Source organism: Ostrea edulis, chromosome 10, assembly GCF_947568905.1.
Source record: "Ostrea edulis chromosome 10, xbOstEdul1.1, whole genome shotgun sequence".
NCBI lineage: Eukaryota > Metazoa > Mollusca > Bivalvia > Ostreida > Ostreidae > Ostrea > Ostrea edulis.
The window spans coordinates 30,782,288-30,806,217 of record NC_079173.1 but is presented as its reverse complement, the minus strand read 5'-3'; the positions used below and the strand labels follow the sequence as shown (position 1 = coordinate 30,806,217).

At 36.3% G+C, this 23,930-nt stretch overlaps 1 protein-coding gene across 2 annotated transcripts; it reads left to right on the top strand.

The window, feature by feature from the left end:
* Positions 1-3,191: 3,191 nt before the first annotated feature.
* On the top strand, positions 3,192-16,419 carry LOC125665767 (polypeptide N-acetylgalactosaminyltransferase 5-like). Of its 2 annotated transcripts, none has more exons than XM_048898615.2 (13): positions 3,192-3,410; positions 3,617-3,726; positions 7,323-7,933; positions 8,319-8,472; positions 8,725-8,891; positions 9,060-9,230; positions 9,771-9,978; positions 11,196-11,313; positions 12,765-12,953; positions 13,964-14,092; positions 14,314-14,412; positions 15,711-15,830; positions 16,049-16,419. In XM_048898615.2, the coding sequence occupies exons 3-13, from the start codon at positions 7,381-7,383 to the stop codon at positions 16,187-16,189; spliced, it is 2,049 nt and encodes a 682-aa protein (XP_048754572.2). In that variant the 5' UTR covers positions 3,192-3,410; positions 3,617-3,726; positions 7,323-7,380; the 3' UTR covers positions 16,190-16,419. The 2 variants fall into 2 exon arrangements, with proteins under 2 accessions (XP_048754572.2, XP_056007066.1); XM_056151091.1 differs by lacking the exon at positions 3,192-3,410 and having other exon boundaries at positions 7,323-7,367; positions 7,472-7,933.
* Positions 16,420-23,930: the final 7,511 nt, after the last annotated feature.

Genomic DNA, 23,930 nt, shown 5'->3' with positions numbered 1-23,930 from the left:
TATCATAACATCCTGGACGCTCGAGAATTTATCACTCATAAAGAGACGTCACCATTACCGGTAAAGGGATGCAAAATCTAGACCTATGCACGGCGCTTACGGACATTGAGCAAGGCGGGATCTTTATCTTGGTACATCTACTGTGACACGGGACCTCGGTTTTTGCGGTCTCAACCGAAAGACTGTCCCCATTCAGTCGCCTCTTACGACAAACACAAGGTAGTTATTAATAACATTTTAGATAACTCGTTAGTTGATATTTTTTCTCGGGGGAAACTTCTAAAACGCTGGACTTTCTCATAACTAAAACTATAAATCATATATTTAGTAGAAAATGAAAATTATCTAAAACTATGAATCGTGTATCTAATAGCTGCATAACTGTAGCACTCTGAAAAAATATTGGGACGGATCAGAGAGCTACCGATCCACCCCTTATAAAAAAAAAAAAAAAAAAAACCTTCGATTTACGGGTCACAAAAAGCTGCGCACGGCTGAGGCCTAATATCGCTATATTCTTGCATTGCATTCTCATAAATTTAATACTAAAAAAATCCTAATATATTTTCCTTCTATACGTGTGTCCAAACATACCTTCAGATATATTCATTAAATCCCGATACGACCCGAAAACTCGCAGCTTCAGACGATACCGTTTGTTGACGTAGCCATGTTAGGTAGCCAGTCAATTCGAACCCTGTTGCTCTTGGTATCTATTTATAATATGTATTTGGTCTTCATTTATCATAAACACTAATGATTAATAGAATTTTTTGTTTTTTAAAAAGCAGCTCATCTAAAGGTAGAATAAGATCTTGATTATTGAAAATGCTACAATTTAAGCCGAGTCTGGTCCCCTACGCTCGTATGACAGGGATGGGGACCGCGTCAGACTAATGAAAGCCGCGAAGCCGTGAGTTTACCTATTTCAATAATTATCATTTATCGAACTGGGATGATATATTATCTAAAATATTGACTAGAATATTTGCGAGGACATTAATTCTCATAGATCTAGACGTTATTGTGTAAGTATGGAAATGAACCGGGATACGAATTGACTGGCTACCTAACATGGCTACTTCAACAAACGAATTCAATTGAAACTGTAGATTTTAGGGTCGTATGAGGAATTAGTTAATATTTGAAGGTATGTTTGGACACAAGTATAGTAGAAAAAAATGTTGGAATTTTTTTGGTATTAAATTTATGAGACGGCAATGCAAGTATACAACGATATGAGGCCTCAACCGTGTTCATGTTTTTGTGCGCTGTAAATGGAAGGGTTTTTCAAGGGGTGGATCTGTAGCCCTCTGATCCGTCCCAATATTTTTTTCAGATAATAAGAATGAATGCTTCCACATCCTCGATGTCCACTGGATAAAAAAACAACAACAAACAAACAGAACATATAGAATACAAATGGAAAAATATACAATACAAATGAAAAAGATCAAATATTGCAACGTTTGACATGCCATATACAATTTAGTCACTTCATTGTCATTAATACTAATATCATAATTTGTTCATCTCTACTAAAATGTAATAAAATGTCGATAGAGGGTCCTTAGTTCTCTTCTGTACAAGAGTTTTTATGAAATTGGCAAGCAAAAGCGAGCCAAAACAAACCCATAAACAAACCTCATGTTGGGTCCGGACCCCCCCCCCCTCCCTTGCGACTTGTTAGAAATGGGGTCCGAGGACCTCACCTCTTGACAAATCTCGTGGGGAGGGGTTTCCAGTCCCCCTCTCCCTCTGTATCCGCTCATGAAATATGTTCGTTTTACCAAATGATAGGAAAGAAGTATTTTCTTTTATAATTGTAAAAGAGTATCGCACGCCAGGCACGATATCAAATACGCTGATTACAGGGATATACACCGTAACACGCCTAGGTCTACCTATTGTTAGCACGCCTGGGTCTCTACCCATAGTTAACACGTCTGGGTCTCTACCCATAGTTAACACGCCTGGGCCTCTACCCATAGTTAACACGCCTGGGCCTCTACCCATAGTTAACATGTCTGGGCCTCTACCCATAGTTAACACGTCTGGGTCTCTACCCATAGTTAACACGTCTGGGTCTCTACCCATAGTTAACATGTCTGGGCCTCTATCCATAGTTAACACGTCTGGATCTCTACCCATAGTTAACACGTCTGAGTCTCTACCCATAGTTAACACGTCTGGATCTCTACCCATAGTTAACATGTCTGGATCTCTACCCATAGTTAACACGTCTGGGTCTCTACCCATAGTTAACACGTCTGTGTCTCTATCCATAGTTAACACGTCTGAGCCTCTACCCATAGTTAACACGCCTGGGCCTCTACCCATAGTTAAGACGTCTGGGCCTCTACCCATAGTTAAGACGCCTGGGCCTCTACCCATAGTTAAGACGCCTGGGCCTCTACCCATAGTTAAGACGTCTGGGCCTCTACGCATAGTTAACACGCCTGGGCCTCTACTCATAGTTAACATGCCTGGGTCTCTACCCATAATTAACATGTCTGGGTATCTACCCATAGTTAAGACGTCTGGGCCTCTACCCATAGTTAACACGCCTGGGCCTCTACCCATAGTAAATATCCATTGATCCAGAGTTTTTGCATAGAGCAAATGATTCATTAAATCAGTGTGAACTGTGTAGAGAAGATAAATCAATATTGATTTTTTTTAACCCAGCGGAATTACTTTGATATATACAATAATACATAATACATTTTGTAAATAATTTCTAGCATCGCTACAGCTGATATTAAGATGGAAGACTGCTTACTATTAGAAAAAATTAAAACTATAGGAAATCAATTTCAAATTTACAGTACGTTCCTTTTCATTTTGGGTTGTTCTTTTATTTACACGTATAAATATATTGCTTATAGAATTAGGTTTTCGTTTTTGTAGTCTAACCCCATGTCAATATTCATTGTTATATCAAATTGATTTAAAAACCAATTCGATGGTCATCATTGCAAACTCGTTACAACTACTCAATATTATTCCAAATTATGTCAAGCAAATACAATGTAAATGATCAAAATAGATAAATGATTCAATAAAAAAAAACCATATAGTCTCGATATATATTTTAATCATGGCGCAGTATTATGTATAGGTTATTGGTTTTAGATAAAGTCTACTTCCTAATCTATACATACTGCAGATGGTCGATCAACGCCTTATATATATTGCTTGTTGCCTACTAATATACGGACTACATCTCAAGGGTTTCACTATAGGTGGTAAGACTTAGTAAGGTACATAGACACCACGAGACCTATGGATGAAATACTCTTTGGAGGAGAAGATTATAGGGAAACCGGGGAGACAACTTTTGTAAGACACGGGCCGGAGTTGTCATGTATGGCGAATTTAAAGTGGATTATCGGGAATATGATTTTGATGTACGTCTGAAAAAGTAAACAAGGACTTGTCAGTGAAATCTACACCATAAAACAATTCATATTTACTAAATATCGATATTTTTTTTTACGAAATTATAATTAGTAAAACAGCCTGGGTTCTTTATGATGGTTGATTGAAATGGTAATATTAAAATAGAATTACTTAACAGCGTGTAAAACATATGGGTGTTGTCTATACACAAAAGGAAAAGATGACGAGGAGCAACATCTGGCTGTCTGAAGATCAATTTCTGACCACGTGGATCTTACCGTGCCGTGATTGATCCAGAAAATTTAAGGTGGATATTCACTACAGGTAAGCTATACGTTTCATACTTACGCTCTTTTTAACCCAAGAACCAACTTTAACACTGGAGATGATGTATATTAACCAATAAGTCCGAAACCAAATTCAACCCAAAAATCTTACTACATGAGTGTCTCCTGCTTATTCTTGTTTATGCGGATTATTGTCTTAAGCGTGTTTTCACAGTCGTCAGTTCACAGTTTCATGTTCATATAAATGCTCTGATCAGGATCAGGATGATGTTCACTGTACTTTGAATTTCACAGTTGGTATGTCCTTTTCGTACAACGAATCTTTTGCAAAGTTTAAGTTCGCGGTTTTTAATACACATTTTATTATATCAAAAGGTGAACAGTAATCAATCTCATATATCCTATAGTTCCGTGGGTCCGGGTTAGAATAGGTCCTCAGTACCCCTTGCTTGTCGTAAGAAGCGACTAAATAGGACGGTCCTTCGAATAAGATTGCAAAACCGGATGGCCCGTGTCACAGCAGTGGTGGCACAATAAAGATCCCTCCCTGCTCAAAGTCCGTAAGCGCCGAGCATAGGCCTAAATTTTGCAACCCTTCACCGGCAATGGTGACGTCTCCATATGAATGAAATTTCTCAAGCGTCCCGCTTAAACAATATACAACCAGCGAGTCAATTATCCTATGAATGTTATAGATTTATTTTTAACTTCATGGTTTTGCCATACAGTGGAAATAAATAAAATATAACTGTAGTAAAAATACGTACATGTATAAAATAGGATATTCTTGATTTCTATTTTGAGTGCCGGATGCATAACTTAGCATCAGACAATATGGAGAAAGGAAAAAGCAAATGAATAATGCATGAGAGAGAGAAAGAGAGAGGAAGTTTGAATGAAATCTTTAAAATCGTAAACTTGTACACTAGTAGAAAAGTTTTGAAAACATGTATCGACTGACATCAAAATCATTAGACTGTACCAGACATCAAAATCATTAGACTGTACCAGACATTAAAATCATCGACTGTACCAGACATCAAAATCATTAGACTGTACCAGACATCAAAATCATTAGACTGTACCAGACATCAAAATCATCGACTGTACCAAACATCAAAATCATTAGACTGTACCAGACATCAAAATCATTAGACTGTACCAGACATCAAAATCATTAGAATTCGTTGTTTGGGTGCATTTTTAAAAAATGATGTAATTCTGCATTTTGGAAAACAAACTCTGGGTACTGATTATGATCCCTTGATTTGTCAAACGCACGATATATTGTCTCAAGACAAACATTAATGTTCATATACATGCGACTTGCAAAACGACAAAGTATCTTATAACTTTACTATGTAAGTAATATATCATATTAATGAATTTCACATTACACATATTCGATATACTTATTAGGTCATTAGACAGGAAAGACATCAAAATAACAAAACCTGTACAACTTCCTACTTTGTGTGTAAAATTGAGACAGCTGTGTAACTCTATAGTATAACACGATATCTACGGTCACGTGACAGACATGTGTAACTCTACAGTAGCATGATATCCACGGTCACGTGACAGACATGTATAACTCTACAATAGCACGATATCCACGGTCACGTGACAGACATGTGTAAGTTTACAGTAGCATGATATCCACGGTCACGTGACAGACATGTATAACTCTACAATAGCACGATATCCACGGTCACGTGACAGAGATGTGTAAGTTTACGGTAGCACGATATCCACGGTCACGTGACAGACACATGTAATTCTACAGTAGCACGATATCCACGGTCACATGACAGACATGTGTAACTCTACAGTAGTACGATATCCACGGACACATGACAGCCATGTCTCACCTAGTGATGTCGATTTACATGCAATTGAAAATGACGTCTTAAAACCATTTATTTTAAAAGGTCCCAATTTGAGAGAGCCCCATATCTTTCAATTCGCGACAGAACTTCATCTCTGTAAAAAACTCTGTTGACGTCTGGTGAGTCAAGGGGGCCGTGTTTGCCCTACTCTTAATTTTGTATTCTTTGTGGGAATTACGAGATTGATCGCTGTTCTTTATCTTCACCTTTTCACTGCACAACTTGTCAGAATGGATAAATAGTATAAGAGGAACACTGAAATCTCGTATTAAACACATTAACACAAAAGTGCGTACCTTCTGTGTTTATTAAAAGGAGGTAAGAATTAGATTAGATGAGGAATACGTATTGATTCCAGTTGACAACATTGTCTTTGTGAGGTTTATCATTACCCTGCATTTTGGTAAGTTCGTTTAATATGTACATGTATAACTGTAAGGATTTTTGTGAATTTGGAAATCCAGTAGAATCCAGCAAAGGCACGGTAAGTCACATTCATAGACTGGGATATCAAATGTGTTGAAAAATGAATCGTGATTTTCAAGAAATTCGTCTTTGGAAAGGGACCCTGGTGTATAAGAAATATTAATATCTTTTGATCTAAAAAAAAATATTTGTTACAACCCCCCCCCCCCCCCCCGATTTTACGCACAAGTCCCGACTTCAGCTTCTCCATCGTAGTAAATTTTCCATATTTATGTAGCAATATTCCATCATCACCTGCAGATTGCGTTTATGTCTCAACTGATTTGATTCGCGAGAGTTTGTTCTGCGTATGATCAATCTTAAAATGCAGATAGGCTACTGACAAATAAGTTGGTGTTTCAGGGGGATTCAACAATTTCGTTTAAATCAACATTCTGCAAATTCTATGGTAATTATAATGATATGATATTCCAAATACAATCTGTCATTAGATCGAATGCCGTCTGACATGTTTCATGCCAATTGTTAGGCCTCTCTTTACTGATTTTGACTACGGATTACTGCGTTTACCTGGTAGGACTCACTGCTGTTGCGACCGGTCAATAATGGATGCTTACTCCTCTTGGACACTTCCCACCTTGGGTGTGACCAGAGGTCCAATCTTAATCTAAATATTGCATTTTTTATAAGGTTGATGGAATTCATGAAATTTATCTCCGTATTATATTTGAACTTTATCATTTAAAAGGGGCACGCGCTTTTCAGTACAATAGGGATTGCTTAAGAAGAGATAAAAACTTCATGATATGTAGCAATTGAATCAAATCAGCATTAATTTGATCTTTAACAATACTTTCTAGCACATTACATCTTCCATTACACTAATATACATTCTGTTCCATGAAATTGATAAACGTCTAATAGGAAACCGTTTTATAACATATTTGATCTTTTGTAAATTTTACATAGGACAACTTCTACAAAGTTTTACAAAGGAAGGCATGAGGGAAATATTTGAAAATGAATAGCACAGGTGCAGTTCATCAACTCATTTCATCTAGAATAAACTTTGTTCAAATCTTGACACCCCCTCCCCCAGTCGGGATTTGACATAAGGATATATGTATATTGGAAAATTCTATAGAAATCGTCTCCTCATGCATATGCAAAACACCAATTTGATTTTCTTTAAGACTAAGGTCCTGTGTGTTTCTCTAACTAACATCATCATTATAGCAGTTTCGATTTTAAGTTATTAGTGCGTAGCGTGTGGGTTTCCTTTGTGAGCAGTGAAACATTTTTTTTATTTTTCCTTTAGGAAAGAATAGATCACATGTCCGACTGTATCTTCGCTGGAATCGAGGTTAGAGCAGGAAATGGCCAAATTATTGCGAACAAGATTTTTAGCAATTATTTTCTTTGTGTCTTCAATTTGGCTGTTTGTAACTTTATTTCTTTTCGACGTAGAGGATGAAATAAAGAAAACAAATAGAGTGAGTGCAGACGATCCTAAAGTTAATAAATTTAGAAATTTAATCAAAAAAGCAAATGACTTCATTAATCTCAGCGATACCTTTAGTAATGCAAGCTTAGATAAATTATCACGGACGAAATATGAAGAAAAAATGAAACGAAAAGCAATATTAAGAAAATGGAGGGAGGACCTTTTGATTCCGGATCGAGGTATGAGGACTAACCACGATTCAAATAAGAGCAGTTATGATGTAAAAGCTCAATTGACAAACTCCAGGTTAAAAACAACACAGAGAGTGTTTAACAGACACCATAAAGAGGTTTTGCAAAATCTGCTGCAACGAAATATAACTCACATCAAAAATAGAAGAGATTCCATGGAAACGGCGTCTCGTAAAGTTTCCGAGAGAGAGAGACTTCGACACCTTGAGAAAGTGGCCTTACCAGATGCACCAGGTACGTAGACCTGATCTCCTTAATACTTGTCTGTGCAGTCTATTCCACTTATATTGAAGTTACTTGTATTTCAATCTGTTTATTGAAGTAAAAATAAATCCCTAGTCACATGTATACTAGTAAAAGAATATTAAGATTGGTGGTAATTTTGAATTGTAAAATAGTCGCATAAAAATTGGGTTATTTTTCATTTCTCTTTTGGGGGGTGGGGTTGAAAATGAAACATATTGGAAGGGTATTTTCAACAATAGCACTTTATAAGTAAAACTAGATATATCTGCAAATGCAGTTCAGTATACTTGTTTTCATAGCATATATCAGTTCATTGTAACGTATAGTGTTGATACATGTACACATCTAGCGATAAGATTCTCGACACTTTCAGGAGAATATGGAAACCCCGTACGTATTAACAAAAAAGAACTTTCCTTAGAACAACAAAAGGTTTATAACGAACTCTTCAAACGAAATTCCTTTAATCAGTACGCTAGCGACATGATCTCGCTCCACAGGAGACTTCGTGACATACGCAATCCAAGGTATGTGTACGTCTCTCTCTCTCTCTCTTCTCTCTCTCTCTCTCTCTCTCTTCTCTCTCTCTCTCTCTCTTTCTCAATCAATCAATCAATCAATCAATTCGTTTACTAGTATTTTTCAAGAGTAGGATATTGAAGAGAAAAAAACGAAGTTAATAGTCAATTTTGAAGATATGGGCTACTTGAGTTCGATTTGAATTACATGTATAAATGCGATGCAATCGAAATGCAGGCTTACGTTTTCCACTATAACAGTTGTAAGCAAGAAACTTACCCCAAGAAACTACCCGCCACGAGCGTCATCATCTGCTTTCATAACGAGGCTTGGTCCGTCCTGCTACGTACAGTTCACAGCATATTGAATCGAACACCGCCAGAACTTATTTATGAAATCATACTGGTGGACGACTTTTCTGATTTAGGTAATGATATTTAATTATTGGTAGACATTTTCAGAGAAAATGATAGCTCATTTCTAATGTTAAGTTTTGATTAAACATTCAAATGGTTATCAAAAACATTGCATGATATGACAGGGAATAAAAAGTCTGTAGAAACATAGTTCAGAAAATGAAATCTTGTAATTTAAGATTTCCTTAAAGACGAGCTAGACGAATATTTATTGGAAAATGGATCCGGGAAGGTTCGGGTTTTACGAACAGCTAAACGGGAAGGTTTGATCCGTGCTCGGCTGTTAGGATACGAAGCTTCTAGTGGTGAAATACTCACGTTTTTGGATTCTCACATCGAGTGCTTTCCAGGTTGTATGCTATGTTTTCTCTACTATATCACGTTTAAGGAACCTTTATAAACTTCGCATAAGTATATACCTTAATTTTCATTATGAGCTAATCAAAATATACTTGTGGTTTACAGAAAGTCAAATGTGAAGACCGAAGAGTGTTCTTGTTAAATTAAGTATATCTTGGTAAACTTTTCTCTTGTGCAAAAATTACAAATTCAAGAGCATGGTTATAACCAACCATCAGGCAAGTGATTTGGTATAGGTAAAGTCTTTCGTTCGAGGTGTGAAACATTTGCTAAATATGGGTAGAATGCACTTTCTGACTGAAATATCTCTCCAGCGCACGTTTTTCCAACATTTGTTATTAGTCTGTTAGGAAAACCCAACATGTAGAGTATATTTTGGACTGAAAAAAGGGATCTCGTTCAATTTTGCTATAATAATTTAGCATATTGTGAATATTAAATCCTTTTATTTATAGATATGCTTAATATATTCCTATTATTTAAACTCTTCATATTGCGATTTTATTGCAATATAGAGATTGCTCTTTTAGGTTGGCTTGAGCCATTGCTGGCGAGAATTGCGGAAGATCACACGAGAGTTATAGCACCTGTTATAGACATGATAAGTGACCATACCATGGGTTGTTGGGGGAATGAGATTGGAGCAGTAGGGACATTTGACTTGACCATAATGGGGTTCAAGTGGCTAAATTTAGAAAAGAAACAGAAAGAAAATCACCATCCCACCAGGCCATGGCAGTAAGTGGAAGATTAGGATACGCTGTAAATCAACTTTCATTCGAGTTAGTGAAATATCCCATCCAGTCGGTGGTCTAGAGGTTTGAGCGTATACCCCGCATGCGGAAGACCGGGGTTCCTATCCCGGCCGCGACAAACCTAAGTCGTTAACACAGGTAGTGACAGTTTCATCGCCAAAGGCTCGGCATCAGGTGTGAATGTCACGGGTCCTCGGAGATGACCTTAAAAATTGATGTTCTGTGTCACAGTAGGTATGGCACGCTAAAGAACCCTCATTGCTCAATTGCTGTAAGCGCTGTGCAAAGGCCTAAATTTGAAGCCCTTCACCGGTCTTGGTGACGTCTCCATATGAGTGAAAAATTCTTGAGAGAGAGAGACGTTAAACAAAATACAATCCAATCCAATCTTTCCGTGGAGATCCGGGTTAGAATAGGTCCTCAGTACCCCTTGCTTGTCGTAAGAGGTAACTAAATGGCGCGGTCCTTCGGATGAGACCGCAAAAACAGATACCCCGTGTTACAGCAGGTGTGGCACGAGAAAGATCCCCCGATCCTGCTCAAAGGTCGTAAGGGCCGAGCATAGGCCTAAATTTTCCAGCCATTCACCGGCAATGGTGATATCTCCATATGAATGAAATATTCTCGAGTGGAACCAACCAATCCAACCAATGGTTATGAGTTACCTGTGCTGGATTCCAAAACTTCATAGACCCCCTTACAAACAAGAGATATGTTGCTGGATCCAGTAAATTTTCTACCCCTATCTTTACATGTTCTGAATATGATCAGTTTTTAAATAAGTTGATGTCACACGATCTTCAACAGTCTCGTTTAACATCAGCATTTCTCAGATTCTATGGTAGATATTATGATCTAATTTGCCAACACAAACTACCATTATGTAAAATGCTGTCTAGTGTGTTGCATAGGTCAATGGTTAGGCCATTCTTTACATACCAATTTTAGCTAATAATTACTCCGTTTAACTGGTCAAGATGTAGGAATCACAACTGGTGTGACCGGTCGACAGGGGATGTTTATTCCTCCTATGGACCTAATCCCACCTCTGGTACATCCAGAGGTCCGTGTTTGCCCAACGCTCTATTTTGTATTGCTTATAGGAGTTATGAGATTGATCACTGTTCGTTATCTTTAATTTTTCATAAATTTATATTTTAAAATTGTAAATACTAACTGTTGGGGCTTTTCTAATTAAAGAACACCTACAATAGCTGGTGGCTTGTTCTCAATAAACCGAGACTACTTCACAAAGATGGGAACATATGACCAAGGTATGGATATCTGGGGAGGAGAAAATCTGGAGATTTCGTTCAGAGTAAGCGTATCTACTATTCTAATGCCGAAACTTGTGCGTGTACTGTATTTTGATTGGCTAACAACTTGACGTTTCCGCGACCATTAAGTCAGCATTAAGATTCCGAAATAGTTTCTGTATTCGTCATAATATGGCGATCGAATCCTGTGACACGAAGACAAAATACGAAAGAATGGCGATAACTTTCTCCTCATTCGTTATTTGCGGAAGTTAATGCTAAGTTACCGACGACGCTTTAGCGGAGCCGACATTTAAAATAGATAGCAGCTTAGTAACCGCTACATTAGCTTAGTAACCGCTAAATCAGCTTAGTAACCGCTAAATCAGCTTAGTAATCACTAAATCAGCTTAGTAACCGCTAAATCAGCTTAGTAACCGCTAAATCAGCTTAGTAATCGCTAAATCAGTTTAGTAACCGCTAAATCAGCTTAGTAACCGCCAAATCAGCTTAGTAACCACTAAATCAGCTTAGTAATCGCTAAATCAGTTTAATAATCGCTAAATTAGCATCAACAGCCGCAGCTAACACATAAGAATGTACAAATGTAATTACATGTATTTCCTAAATGTTATACTGATAAAATAATGAGAGATTTGGGATAAATAATTCACAATAAGGGTTTCCATTGTACAGCTGCCCACCGTAAATAAGTATACACTCACCAAAATAAGTTACTTGCGAATAAAACATGGGTTACATCACGGATACAGATCTTTCGATGCAAAATGTCACTTTCAACGTGCATGATTTGTTTATTTAATGTTAGTGTTCATATTTTTAATTATGATGTTTTGATATTGTGATTATATGTCACAGTAGGTGTGGCACGCTTAAGAACCCTCACTGCTCAATAGCCATAAACGCCGAGCATAGGCATAAATTTGAAGGCTTCACCGGTCTTGGTGACGTCTCCATATGAGTGAAAAATTCTCGAGCGAGACGTTAAGCAAGATACAATCAATCAATATAATATCCTTTGATTTTTCAATTTAGATAAATCAAGATCACAATTTAACAGACTATGCCAAAATATTTAATGTCCATCATTGTTTCATATATATTGAAGTATTTAACTGATTATTTTACTGAGATAAATTGAAAGTTATACACAATGAATTCAGCTCTTTTCATTAAATTAAATATATTTCATGCAAAAATGTGTAAAAAGCGATTGTGTATACTTATTTATGATGGGTAGTGTGTATATATCTAAACAAAATGTAAATGCTTTCAAATATAAGATGTTAAGAAAAATACGGACATTTTCTCTACCAGTTAATGGGTTTTCATTATATTGATATACACGTATCGTACACTAGTATTTGAATTCGATGTATCTTTAGAGAAAAAACAAACGCTATCATGTATGTCTCTGTATGGATTCATTGTATATTTCCCGTCCTTAACACGTCGAGTAAATTCTCTACTGGTCCCTCACTTTGATTTTCAGACTTGGATGTGTGGCGGAAGTCTTGAGATCCACCCCTGCTCCCATGTTGCTCACATTTTTCGGTCTGTCAGTCCGTATAAATGGGGTAAAAGTTTTGCGGAGATATTGCGCAAAAATGCAGTTCGAACCGCAGAAGTCTGGTTGGATGGATTTAAACATCTGTATTATGAAAGAATCAATTATAACCTGGTAAGGAGGCTATTTTAAAATAATAAAGTGGATTTCGAGTTGCAAAAAATTTTTTGTTGAAATTTTGATTATGTTAGAGTTGTATGATCCGAATTTTGTTCACCTTGTAAAACACCTTGTAAACCTCCTGTCCTACTAATATGCACATCTACAAATAGAAATGAAGCATTGCACAAAGTTTCAAGTCTATCCGATAAGCCATATAGGAGGAGAAGCGTTCACAAGATTTTGTGACAGACAGTCAGACAGACGGACGGACAGAAAGTATACAAACAATATGTCTCCCGAGACATAATCCTGTATACGTTCATTCTGAATGTGTTGAGTCAATTTGAGTGAAGCATTATATTTATCGTTTGCGTGGGATTTGAATTTTCTCCTCTGTGGAAAATTGCACTGAATTTTATTCACTACTGTAATTGTGTTTTCTCTAAAGCTGCGTGAGGTGGTCACGGTAACCCAGTGGTAGAGCGTTCGCTTCGTGACCTTGATCTCGTGAGTTCGAGCCCCTCTCGTGGTATGGTCGCGTCAGATTGCTCATTCACCAAACTCACGGCATTTAGCAGTGAGAATCACGGCATTTACCAGGTAGCAGTGAGAATCACGGCATTTAGCAGTGAGAATCACCGTATTTCGAAGAGAGAATCGCGGGACTTTCGGAAAGACATTAACAATGGAGGCCCCGTATCTCATAAAGAACCCTCACTCCTACGGTCCCGAGCATAGGTCTAAATTGGTCGTTCTCAACTTAAAATGGCGACGTCTCGATAGAAGAGAAAAATTCTAGAAGGGGCGTAATACAAACATATTTGAAAGTTTTGCAAATCGGCATATAATTCAACTTAAGAACTTTCCTTTATGGCGTCCACTATTAACGGCATGCAAAAGGTATTTTTTCAAACTCGAATCTGCACAGCTGACTCAATTTGAATTATGTCATCTGATCAAGGTAAGTTGTGTACTCTTCCTCGCTTGTGTTCAACAGTACTAATGTAAGTTTGTTCTTTTAGGGTAATTACGGTGACGTTTCACACAGAAAAAATCTACGACAACGTTTGGGGTGTAAAAGTTTCGAATGGTATTTAAATACCCTTTTACCGGGTATGAAACTGCCAGACAAGGCCTTATACAGCGGAGAAGTGAGTAAAAATTACAGAAACATAACTAAACATTGGCATGAATTCATCGGATTTCCCCCAAGTAGCATTAAAGAGAAATCGATTTGAATTTCCAAGTCGTAGGAGCTATTTTTAGACACACATATAGGTGCATAACGAATGATATGTAAATGGAGAAGAATTCGAATAGACATGCTAAAATTAAAAGAAAGATCCGTTTTATCTCTCAGTGAAATTTTCAGGTCCGCAATATGGAAACTGGTCTCTGTCTCGACACAATGGGAACAGTAGCCGGCAACAGAATCCAGGCTATTCCATGTCACGGACTAGGTGGCAACCAGGTAAGGTTCCCTGGATACTCATTATATATTGAATCTAGTAATTACCCGGTTATCATCCCTGAATACTGATATTATATTGAATTCAGTAATTACCCGGTTATCATCCCTGAATACTGATATTATATTGAATTCAGTAATTACCCGGTTATCATCCCTGAATACTGATATTATATTGAATCCAGTAATTACCCGGTTATCATCCCTGAATACTGATATTATATTGAATCCAGTAATTACCCGGTTATCGTCCCTGGATACTGATGTTGTATTGAATCCAGTAATTACCCGGTTATCGTCCCTGGATACTGATATATTGAATCCAGTAATTACCCGGTTATCGTCCCTGGATACTGATTTTTTTAATGGAATCCTGTAATTCTCACAAATAAGGATACCTTTATTGTTCCTTCTACTTAGGGGACTAGTGTCAATTATCGATTTCCCTGAAAAAATTGTGTTGCACGCATCTCTACGGGTTCCGTTCCACCATATCCCTTCTAATTATATCATATTGAAATGTCAGTAGATTGAAATAAAATTTATCAAAAAGTACACTTGAAGAGAATATAGAACAATTAATAGCATGCATCGGGTTTTTCTTGGACGAATAAGCTTCATTTACTCCACACTAGCATGCATTAAATGTATATTGCATGTTAACTCCAATATTAAAGAATGAGCCATGAATTTCCGATTACATATACGTATAAATAGTACACAGTATCATTTCCATTTATTTGATTCCAACTAACATATGTCTAAAATCATCGTCGGAAACCCACGGTTGATTGCGCTTGTTCCTCTCTCCATCACCCGTGGGTCCATTCATTCCTACTCGCTCGTTCTCATGAATAATTAATGAGGCAGTTTGATTGGGCGCTCATCGTATACCCTGAACGAATTTGTCCAATCAACACGACACTTTCAGCCCAATTTCGGTATACAATTCTTGTAATAGCAAAGTTAAGTTGATGCTACCTTTAAAAACAGAAGAGTTCTGTTACTACAACGATTTCTTTGATTGGACGATATTTTTAAATATTTATTCATGAGAACGAGCGAGTAGGAATGAATGGATCCACGGGTGATGGAGAGAGGAACAAAGCGTAATCAACCGTGGGTTTCCGACGATGGTCTAAAATATGTACTTTTCAATTAGTATTGATTCGAATTATTGTCAAAATTGCGTAATTTATGGGTTTTAACACTTAGAAAAATAAATATACATGTATTTACGAAATGCATATATAAAAAGCCATTTTGTTAAAATTGTGAATTTCACGACACTCCTTGCTTAGTTTTTCAGATATACCGTTAGTGGTCGAATCGAGAGAGATGCAGCATGTTTAACAGACAAAGATGGCAGTGTATTTTATATTTTGTGTAAAGCAAATGTCACAAACTGGGAGTACACACAGGTAAGAAGAAATTCTAAAAAGATAAATCTCAAACAAATCAATCCAATTTTCACACTTACCTTAGAAAGAGACAGATTTCAATTTTAAAAACTACCCATTTAAACATTAATTAGACATTTCCTTCAATGTAAATTTTTATTGTGTATGAAGACTTTTTCACTCAAACTGTAAAACTAAATGCATTGCATGATGATATGTTTTCATTTTTTTATTTCTAGAAAAACGAGATTCGGATGCAGCACACAGACAGCTGTTTAAGCTTAAATAAGAACTCACTCAATGTGTTGCCCTGTAATAATAGTGCCAATCAAAAGTGGATTTGGACAAGGAAAATTGATGAAGATTCGTCGATTAAATGAATGTTGTTTTTTCATTCCATTTAAAATTCTATCTAACATTAAGGAGTTTATTTGAGAATCAAGCCATGATATCCTCAATGCATTTAAGGGCAATATACTTAACTGCTCTCTGAAATAGAATTTCTCTTCAAATGATGAAATGCATTTTTCTGTAGAACTATATCATACAATGTATAAAATTCATACATTGTCAACATACCAAGTCCTATTAAATTTGGTAGAAAAGTGAATTACTTTTTATCTGTGTCTGTATCGCCTCTTTTATCTGCATCTCCTCTTTTATCTGCATCTCAAGCATGTTCTTGGCACACTGATTTTGACTACGGATAACTCCATTTACCTGATCAGGATATAGGGCTCACGGCGGGTGTGACCGGTCGACAGGGGATGCTTACTCGTCTTAGGCACCTGATTACACCTCTGGTATATCCAGGGAGTCTGTGTTTGCCCAACTCTCTATTTTGTATTGCTTATAGGAGTTACGAGATTGATCACTGTTCGTAATCTTCACCTTTATAGGTGTTATATGATTGATCACTGTTCGTTACCTTCACCTTTATAGGAGTTACGAGATTGATCACTGTTCGTTATCTTCACCTTTATAGGTGTTATATGATTGATCACTGTTCGTTACCTTCACCTTTATAGGAGTTACGAGATTGATCACTGTTCGTTATCTTCACCTTTATAGGTGTTATATGATTGATCACTGTTCGTTACCTTCACCTTTATAGGAGTTACGAGATTGATCACTGTTCGTTATCTTCACCTTTATAGGAGTTACGAGATTGATCACTGTTCGTTATCTTCACTTTTATAGGAGTTACGAGATTGATCACTGTTCATTATCTTCACCTTTATAGGAGTTACGAGATCGATCACTGTTCGTTGTCTTCACCTTTATAGGAGTTAGGAGATCGATCACTGTTCGTTATCTTCACCTTTATAGGAGTTACGAGATCGATCACTGTTCGTTATCTTCACCTTTATAGGAGTTACGAGATCGATCACTGTTCGTTATCTTCACCTTTATAGGAGTTATGAGATCGATCACTGTTCGTTATCTTCACCTTTATAGGAGTTATGAGATCGATCACTGTTCGTTATCTTCACCTTTATAGGAGTTATGAGATCGATCACTGTTCGTTATCTTCACCTTTATAGGAGTTACGAGATTGATCACTGTTCGTTATCTTCACCTTTATAGGAGTTATGAGATCGATCACTGTTCGTTATCTTCACCTTAATAGGAGTTATGAAATTGATCACTGTTCGTTATCATGACAGTTACAATGTTGGAACATATGTGCACAGTGTGTATCATCGGACTCGTCTTTACCTTGCGTAAAAAAAAAACCCAACCAATTAGGTCTACATCATATTCGCACAATTCTTTACTTTGTTTCTTTAAACGTATTTGAAGAAGCTAAAACAAGCCCATATTTCAATTTTTCAACATCAGAATAAAGACTGAATTTTGTGATCATTGATGTCGCCCATCATACATTTGAAGGGACATGGACACGATTTGAGCCGAAAATTAAAATTTTTTATTTTTCCATTTTTAATGTTTAGAAAGCATAACGAAGGTATTTCTAATGGTTGGCAAAAATTTGAATGTCAGTTGTCAAGGTACATGAGAGATACAGAGCTCACAATTCTTTGTTATGTAAACAAGGCTTGTGCAATGTTTTGTTTACGTAGGTAAATATAATAGTATTCGTATCATTCGTACAGTTAAATAGTTTCTAGTGTTTGGCACATCTCGTTTTAAACATGCTATTTTCTATTAAACCATCTATATGTAAACAAAAACATGGCACGAGCCTTGTTTACATAACAAAGAATTGTGGGTGCTGTATCTCGCTTGTAACTCAACAACTGATATTCAAATTTTGGTTGACCATTAGAAATACTTTAGTTAATCATTGTAAACAATAAAAATGGAAAAATAAAATTTGAAATTTTTTAGCTCAAATCGTGTCCATGCCTCTTTAAATCAGCAGGGGTCACGGAGGAAAATTCTTTCAATTAAATTACGCTGTCAGTTTCTTAAACTGAAATTCTTAGTCATAAACAAGTTCAGTCTTGTATTCCATCGTATTTCAAGTTCATGTCTACACCCTGTATTTCATACAAATATTCTGCAACTATTACATTCAAAACATCAATCAATCAATACATTCAAAATATTTAATTATAGGTATAGTTTACAGTGCTTGGAACATCTAAACAAAATCTTCCTGTTCTTCATTCAACTAATTTAGTTCAAAATGGACAGGTCACTATTGGTCAGGTAAATGTAGGTGAAATTGATTACCTCAAATCACTCATTATAAAAGGTTAGAAATTCAGGGACCACCGACCTTTCAATGGCAACAGAATTTCATCTTCATTATGAAATATGTTAGATTAGGCTCAACGATGAACTAAATATGAAGAGGAAGGACTTGAATTTTTTTCAGAATGGATATTATAACAAGTATCTGAGGAACATCTAAATCTTGTATTAGACACATTAAAACAAACATGCATACCATCTATCCTTCTGTGTTTATTAAACCAGAAGTGATGAAAGAGCTAAATACATGTAAGTTACACGAGGAATATGTTTTCGTTCCAGCTGACAAAGCTTGTAACAACATTGTCTTTGTTTGTAAACCTCATTATTACAACTGTATTTTAAAAGAGCTTAGCTTTAATTCCATATCTAGTAAACAAGTTCTCTTTCAAAATATGAAACTCTTCAAAATCTCGTTTCAGTTTTAAACACATTTTATATCCAAGTGAATGGGACGAATGAGTTTGAGAAATTGCCTTACCTATACTGGATTAACAAATTTCACAAAAAAGCCTTACAACAGAAGATACATTGCAGTATCCAGTGAATGGTGTTTTTTTTTTGTTTTTTGTTTTTATACTTTACACCACCATTCCTCATGATGAATTAAAGACTAGCCTCTTCGACATCATTTGCTGCTTCCATTAAAGATGGCACAAGGAAATGTCTAGTATCTTATCATCAATCGTTTAAAAATTACTTTGAAAAACGCCATTCTGATTCTGGACACAAGTACACTAAAATTGTTAAAAAGATGCTGGAGTTTCTCATTGACAATATCTATTATTTAGTCTAAAAGAAATCTATTGGAATTCCTAATGCCACAAATTGTGCTCCTTTCTTAGCTGACCTGTGCCCTTCTACTCGAAAGTTAAAAAAAATACATCGACTTTCTCTATTATCACCATATACTGATGATCTAAAAAAGAACATACCAAAGTCTTCTACAATATATTACATATTTGGATGTTTCACTGAACATAACGACAATTCTACCAGGGTTATTGCAAAGATCAAAGCAATACTGCGTCCATTATTCTCCAATATATAAGGATTAATCAAAGATTATCATTACAAAGATACATATTATAAACTTCCACAAGAAATATAAACAAGAGTACCGCAAACGGTACATAATACGCCCGTGAAAATGCTTACATAGGGTGTTTTTCTTAAGTCATATTTTGTAGAACTTTGCTTCAGGTAGAATCAGCCATCATCAGGCTGTGACATACTTTCTTTGCATAATATGAATATTTCCTATAAAAAGACTATGTTCAACAATCTGTAATTTTCTTAAAAATTTAAGAACATCAAAAATCCTTGCCACATGCACATCTTCCATACTCATACAAATATTCTGTAAAATAAGAAGGTCCTCACTTGAAAACTGTAGAAGGAAAAATAAAAGATAAATCATGTAATCTCAATACAATATTCCTCAAAACTGACCAAGTTCAACAACCTGTAATTTTCTTAAAAATTGAAGGAAATCAACATCCTTGCCACATGCACATTTTTAATACCTATATAAACACTCCGTAAAGGAAGATTATGTCTTGAAAACTGTGGGAGGAGTTCACTGAACAAATCATGTACATGTACTCTCTTTGCAATATTTTCTCAAAAAGGGATCAAGTTAAACAACCTATAATTTTCTCAAAAATTGAAGAAAACCAAAATCCTTGCCACATGCACATCTTCAATATCCATACAGACACTCTGTAAAACAAGATGATCCTCACTTGAAAATTGTGGGAGGAGTTAGCCGGACAAATTATGTACACTCAATATAACAATAATTTTCAAATAAACACAATACGCCACATCTAAAAACGGGCGTATAATGACAAACGGGATGATTTCAGCTTCTCCATCGTCAAGTTCCCACATTTATATAGCAATATTCCGTCATCACCTGAATATGGTGTTTATATCTCTCAACTGCTTCAACACACAAGAGCTTGTGCATATGATCAATTTTGAAATCGAGGCAGGCTAACGACAAACAAGCTCGTTTAAAGCCAACATTTCGCAAATTCTATGGTCATTATAATGACCTATTTTGCCAATACAACCTACCTTTAGTTCAAATGGTGTATGACTAGCTTCCTACCACTTGCTAGGCTGTCTTTGGCACACTGATTTTGATTACAGATTACTCCGTTTACCTGCTCAAGATATAGGTCTCAGTCGACAGGGAATGCTTACTCCTCTGAAGCACCTGATCCTATATCTGGTGTGTCCAGGGATCCGTGTTTGCTCAACTCTCAATTTGTATTCCTTATAGGAGTTATGAGATTGATCACTGTTCGTTATCTTCACATCTCATGCATGGGTTAAAAATGTAATACTTATTGAGACCATATCGGTTTCATGCATGTCTTCAACTTGGTTGGACGCAGTGTATTTCCTTAAACCCGTTGTTAAATTTAGAACTATTTTATGGCTTTTCCGCGGTCCTATCTACTGTTTTTACACCTCGGGTTTTTATACACCCGTCATTAGACGGGACGTATCATTTTATGGCGCTGTCCGTGCGTCTGTCTGGCTGTTCGTCCGAGGTCATGTTTTCGGAACTTTTTTCCGTAACAAATGCATGTTCGACTTTAAAATTTGATCACAATTTCTCCCTCAATAAGTGTAAGTTTGCATGTCAGCTGGATTGGTCCGTCGTTGACCTACTTTAGGACTATAAGTATGTCATACAGTTTTCCGGACATTTTTCGTTACAGATACTAAAATTTACACATAAGCTTCCTCTCAAAGGAAAACAAGTTCAGTTTGCATGTCAACTGGATTGGCCCGTCCGTCTGTGACCTACATTAGGACTAAAAGTAGGTCAAACAGTTTTCCGGGATTTTTTCATTATGGGTACCGATATTGCCCTGAAATTTAGTCACAGGCTTCCTCTTGGAGGAATACAAGTTCAGTATGCATTTCAGCTGGATTAACCCATTCTTGGGCTAACAATAGGCCAAACAGTTTACCGGGCTTTTTTCTCGTTATGAAAACAGATCTTGCTGGATTACAAGTTCGTTTTGCATTTCAGCTGGATTGGTCCATCCTTGATCTACTTTTGGGCTAAAATATGTCAAACAATTTTCCAGGCTTCTTTTCATTACGGATACAGATATTGCCCTGGTATTTAGTCAAAGGCTTCCTCTCGGAAGTATACAAGTGCAGTTAGCATTTCAACTGGATTGGTGCACTATGACCTACTTTAGGGCTAAAAGTAGATCAAATGTTTTCTAGGACTTTTAATCATAGATATTGCACCGATGTTTTGTTACAACCTCCCTCTCAAAGAAATACATAATCCGTTCACATTTCAACTTAATTGGTGCACCATGACCTACTTTAGGGCTAAAAGTAGATCAAATGTTTTCTAGGACTTTTAATCATAGATATTGCACCGATGTTTTGTTACAACCTCCCTCTCAAAGAAATACATAATCCGTTCACATTTCAACTTAATTGGTGCACCATGACCTACTTTAGGGCTAAAAGTAGATCAAATGTTTTCTAGGACTTTTAATCATAGATATTGCACCGATGTTTTGTTACAACCTCCCTCTCAAAGAAATACATATTAGTTCACATGTCAGATGGATTAGTGCACCATGGCTTACTTTTAACGTTTTCTATTCAGAATGTGTGTTATATCAATTCAGAGTGTATTATAAGTTTCCAGGTTGAATTTGTATATTGTACAGTTTGCTGTGCTCTTGTTGCTTATGCAACAATGAAATCGACAACTGATAATTTTATTTCACCATCATAAAAAATCAAACAATGTCCGTTACAAATTTTTAAATGACTGAAGAATATTTGACAGTCAACCAAAAAGAGAGAAAAAATCTGGAATACTGTTTGACCTACTTTTACCTCTGAAGTACATATAAGTCATGGTGCACTAATCCAGCTGAACTGCAAACTGAATTCATTTTCCCCAAAGAAGAACTTTGTGACTAAACTTAAGGGTAATCTCTGTATCCATAACGATGACAAGGTTTTTCTACAGCGATACTACAACCTTGAGGAACAATAAGCATCCTCCACTTTGAATAAGGTGTACGTGTACCAAGTTGATGGTCCTATCCCAAACAGTTCAGTTTGTATTCTGTCTACAAGGTTTTCCTATTAATTGATACTGTAACCTTGATCTTTGACAAATAGGCAACTTCCTCTCATAATGGTGATCAAATGTACCAAGTTGCAAGATCTTGGAGCTTACGGTTCATTTTGCATATGAAGTCCAGACAGTGCAGACAAATTGACGCCATACCACAATACGTCCCATCTTTGATGGGCATATAAAAACACCTCAAGCTGTCCATTCAGAGAGGTGGTCTCGGGCTTACTTTCCTCAAACAGTTCTTTCTCTCACAGTGAACACTTAATGGCATTTCAATAACAAAATGATCATTCATGATGGATTCTTATACAGTATCTACACTGAATGTAGTTCTGGTGAGAAAAATATTTCTGGTGAGAATATTTAGTTCTGGTGAGAATATTTATTTCTGCTGAGGAGAATATTTAGTTCTGGTGAGGAGAATATTTAGTTCTGGTGTGGAGAATATTTAGTTTTGGTGTAGAGAATATTTTTCGTTTGGGTGCGGAAAATATTTAGTCCTGATGTGGAGAATTTTAGTTCTGGTGAGATTATTTAGTTTTGATGTGGAGATTATTTAGTTTTGGTGTGGAGAATATTTAGTTTTGGCTTGGAGAATATTTAGTTTTGGTTTGGAGAATATTTAGTTTTGGCTTGGAGAATATTTAGTTTTGGTGTGGAGAATATTTAGTTCTGGTGTGGAGAATATTTAGTTTGGGTGTAGAGAATATTTAGTTTGGGTGTAGAGAATATTTAGTTCTGGTGTGGAGAATATTTACTTTTGGTGTAGAGAATATTTAGTTTGGGTGTGAAAAATATTTAATTTGAGTGTGGAGAATATTTAGTTCTGGTGTGGAGATTATTTAGTTTGGGTGAGAATATTTAGTTTTGGTGTGGAGAATATTTAGTTTGGGTGTAGAGAATATTTAGTTTTGGTGTGGAGTATATTTAGTTCTAATGTGGAGAATATTTAGTTCTGGTGAGGAGAATATTTAGTTCTGGTGAAGAGAATATTTAGTTTTGGTGTGGAGAATATTTAGTTCTGGTGAAGAGAATATTTAGTTTCGGTGTGGAGAATATTTAGTCTGAGTGTAGAGAATATTTAGTTCTGGTGTGGAGAATACCGGTATTTAGTTTGAGTGTGGAGAATATCTAGTTCATTTTCCTCAAGAATAGGCACTTTTGTGTCAGATTTACATTTTGCACAAAATATGGAAATTTTGCGATTTTGTTTTGCACCTTTATTTCACCTGCCAAAATGAAAAGCAACACCTTGAATATTA